General features: G+C 55.8%; 2 protein-coding genes across 2 annotated transcripts; both read left to right on the top strand.

Annotated features, from left to right (window-relative positions):
• Window positions 1-474: 474 nt before the first annotated feature.
• Window positions 475-2,694, top strand: SPRG_15667 (hypothetical protein; the record flags this gene model as incomplete). The annotated part of the gene is made up of 5 exons (XM_012356400.1): window positions 475-765; window positions 814-931; window positions 981-1,833; window positions 1,885-2,244; window positions 2,307-2,694. The coding sequence occupies 5 exons, from the start codon at window positions 475-477 to the stop codon at window positions 2,692-2,694; spliced, it is 2,010 nt and encodes a 669-aa protein (XP_012211790.1).
• Window positions 2,695-3,656: 962 nt separating this feature from the next.
• Window positions 3,657-3,954, top strand: SPRG_15666 (hypothetical protein; the record flags this gene model as incomplete). Its single annotated transcript, XM_012356399.1, has 1 exon — window positions 3,657-3,954. A coding segment is annotated over one exon (298 nt), but the record flags the coding sequence as incomplete, so codon positions are not given.
• Between the last annotated feature and the right edge of the window lie 12 nt (window positions 3,955-3,966).

Below are 3,966 nucleotides of genomic sequence, written 5' to 3'. Positions count from 1 at the left end.
CCGAGTCTGGCTTTAAATACGCTGCCTGCTGAACCATTCCGACTCGCCCTAACACTCTACCTCATATTTCAAGTGGTGTTATGCTCGAGTGGGGCCATAGATGATTCGATTGACCGCTAGCCATTTGGCGCGGTGTGGTGGGCTCGAGGCGACAAGGCTAAATGCGAAATGACTATCTAGCCTACGGTCTACTCACCGCGTCTGTTCGGCAACAATCAACTTCATGACAGCACCTGGAAGTACACTACGAACGACGGCACTACCCCAAGTGCGAGAAAGGACATCCCACATATGGTTGGGTCAGCCAAGAATAATCTGCCCACGAGTCGAGCTCGGCAGTCCCATGAAGGTCATTGCGTGGTCGATCGGTAACATGAGCACCACTGGCCACAGTCCGGTCCCGCATGTCCCCCTATCAGTCGGGCACGCCATGAAGAGGCCACATTGTACAACACGCACCGCCAACGAGACACCATGAAGCACCCGTCGGACGAGCAGACGCTGCCGTCGCCGTTCGACAACTGGTCGCCTGACATCGAGTCGATTCCACGTCTCTCGGAAGGCGACCGCACCGAGACCATCTCAACAACGGACGCGCGGGCGGCACTCACAACACGCGCCGAGCTTCGCACGCATTTCCTCAATGTGCCTTTTCCGATTGTGCTCTTCTTTGCATTTGTGTCGGTCGTCCTCACGCACACGCCGATTTACCAAGTCTTTTTTGTCAACCACGGCATCTCGATCGCACTCAGTCCGCTTCCAGCGGTACATTATTTTCCGACATTCTGTTCACGCGATGTACACCTTGTATAGGACACGGTCCACCGCCCCGGTACCCTCGAATTTATGAACATTCGGACTGCAGCCGACTTTGAGAGCTGGTTTGAGTTCACCATGTTGCCCGAGATCTTTCCCGCCAAAGGCGCCAACAGTATGACACGAAATGCTTTTTGGTTCAACTTGATGTGATCGAAACCTAGATTCGGCCTTGGAAAACGCAACCATCGGACGCATTGGCTCGTACAACCAAGTCGTTGGCGCCGTCGAAGTCTCAGTGCTCAACGCCCCCAAGGCCAAGTGCCCGAGCGATGGTCGGCTCGCGTCGCACTATGGCGGCTGCTACGATTTCGAGTCGGATTTCGACATCACGGACGGCGACCTCCACACGCGCAACACGCGGCGGCAGCCGTGGTACACGCTGTACCTGCCACTGCAAGAGCCATCGCCGTACACCAAGTACCGAGTATGGCAAGAGCATGGCAGCATCGGCGGCTACTACATCAACCTCGGCACGCGTCAAATCGATATCAAGATCACCACCTACAACGGCGAGCTCGATATGTTTACGTATCTTCGGTTCGCGCTCGAATTTCAAGCCGGCGGCGCCATCGAGCCCAAATACAGCGTCAACTCGGTGCCGGCCAACCCGTACGCCGAGTCCCACATCAACCTTCTCCCCGACGTCCTCGTTGCCTTGCTTGCGATCCGGCTGGTTGTGCGCCGATTCGTTCAGCTGGCGTCGCGCATGAAAGCTCGGACGGCGTGGGTGACGGGTGTTGACGTCATCGAGTGGCTCTCGGTGGCCTCGCTCGTCGTCTACTATATCGCATGGGTGCGCCTCTTTCAGCGTTGCTTTGCGTCCGACTTTGAAGACCAAGTCGCCGCGCTGCGCACGTTTTATGACAGCGTGTACGCGCTGCCGGTCGCGGACCAATCGGAGGCCATGGCGTCGAGTCCACAGCCGTCCGTGTCGGATTTTATGAACGGATTCGCACCAGCCCTTAGCTTTTTGTACATGATGTCCATCCTCACGTGTCTCCAGCTCGCTGTCAAGTACATGCAAGAGGACCGACGGCATGGCACTCATGGATTTTGTGTGCGTAGTGTCATGTCGGCGCTGCACTTTCACCCGACGATGAGCATCCTCAGCACCACGATCATGGCCAGCGTCCGGCGGCTGGGCACGTTTTTGTTTCTCTTTCTTCTCGTCGTTGTGGCCCTCGCCACGTCTGGGGCCCTCCTCTTTGGTCCGAAGCTGGAGGCTTTCGCGAGTCTCGGCGCAGCCATGGTCACGTGCATCAACATGATCTTCAACGGCTACGAGTACGACCACATCAAGGACATCCATCCGCTTGCCGTCGTGTGGTACTGGCTCAGTCAGTCGATCATTACGCTCGTACTTGTCAACATTATGCTCGCGGTCATCATTTCGGCCCACGAAGATATTGTCCACGTCGACCACGGGTACGACATTCTTCGAGCGTTTGGTTATTATCGATGCACAAGTTGACACTTTTCACGGATAGTAAACGATCGTTTCTGCAAGAGATGCTATGGGTGCTGCGCGACATACTGCATACCGACTGCGTCTGCAAGGGCCGCCACGGCCTGCGGCTCCAAGAGCGCCTGGCGATTGATAACGGCACCCGCGTTTGGACGGCGGCAGAGATTGCGCAAGCAATTGGCATCTCGGACGCGCAAGGTGCCCGCTGGGTTCGCACACTAAAACAGTTTGCTAGCGTGCACACCACCGCGAGTGCCGACGCGACCGAAGATGCTGCGACGCCGTCAATGGACGAAATGGCGTACCGCCGGCGACTCGAAGACCGGATCAAATTCATCGACGCCAAGCTCGAAGGCCTCGTCGAGTACATGCAGCTCCACGAACAGCAGCGTATGCTTCAACACGTGTAATTTTTTAATCGATTGCTCGGTCATATGGATCCAACATCTATAAAACACGTCAAAAGCGCAAATCATGCCTTTATGGCTACATGAGCCCAGTCATAACCCACGGCTTTATAGCCGGATACTCGCATTCGTCAACACAAGGGGCAATACCCCGTTTATTGACCCTTGGTCTACATCAGCGGTCCACGGTGCTAAGATCTTAATCGGGCATCCGAGCGTCAAATAAAGCCGTCCGAGTTCTGAGTCGCAGAACCAATGATTCGGCACATCGGTGTTCAATGCAAACTGCAACCGACCTGTGAATGGTCGTCAACATCCGTCATCAATGGGCTTGAGATACTGGATGCGAATTCGTGCAGTGCGAAGATGGTCCAGAGTGGCTTGATGGCATTGAACGACGATGTGGTATCGGTAGCAAGCTCCGACTGCCTATTTATAGTAGGTCGAGTAGCTACGGCTCGGCATAGACACTGCATTGATTCGACACGCTGCCGTCGAGGTCGCTCGAGACTAGACCTTGTGGCACAGCAGGCAAAAGCGCAATGCGCCTAGCCCTACCTCTATGGCAGTGGCAGCGATAGATAAGCTTGTCTCGTACTCAAACAAATCTCCGAGAGCTAATACTGAGCTCAACGAGTATCGTCCCACAACACGATCCCAAACAACCTTTCTGACGTGGCAGCTGACACGCTCAGTGCCACCGTGGTCGGCTGATGCATTGCAAAGATACCATTTTCAAGAAGAGTGGGATCATCACGCGGTTCCAGCCAACGTCTTCAACACATCGCGGGTCTTTACATGTGGACACACCGCTGGACCATCAGCAACATCCCACGTGCAGTGGAGTGTCTTGCATCGCCATCCACCTCTCCATGTACACCTTTTGACGCCTGTGCCAAGCTACTCGAGACTATGGTTTCGATACCGCAAGGCGCCTCCGATGTGCTCTCACAACTGCATTTGCCATGACGGTGCCAACAACGACATTTGTTGCGGCGCGGTCGCCGAGGGACTCGACCATCCTCAAGATCCAAGACGACGACGGAAAGGCCGACGCACCCACCGATGTCGTCGAAGGCTGCTCCGTGCCGTTTATGTTTCTCATGTGTGCGCCATGCATGGCCATGAACATGGCGTGGGCTGCGCAGTGGGCAGCCCTGGGTCCGCTGCTTCAAATTCTGTTGCCGTCGACCGCAGTGCAGCTCGTCCAGCTCGTCGGCCCCGTCACCGGCGTCATTGTCACGCCGGTCGTCGGCGTCCTCAGTGACAATTGCA

Source organism: Saprolegnia parasitica, assembly GCF_000151545.1.
Source record: "Saprolegnia parasitica CBS 223.65 unplaced genomic scaffold supercont2.456, whole genome shotgun sequence".
Taxonomy (NCBI): domain Eukaryota; phylum Oomycota; class Saprolegniomycetes; order Saprolegniales; family Saprolegniaceae; genus Saprolegnia; species Saprolegnia parasitica.
This window is presented reverse-complemented; position numbering and strand designations above follow the sequence as displayed.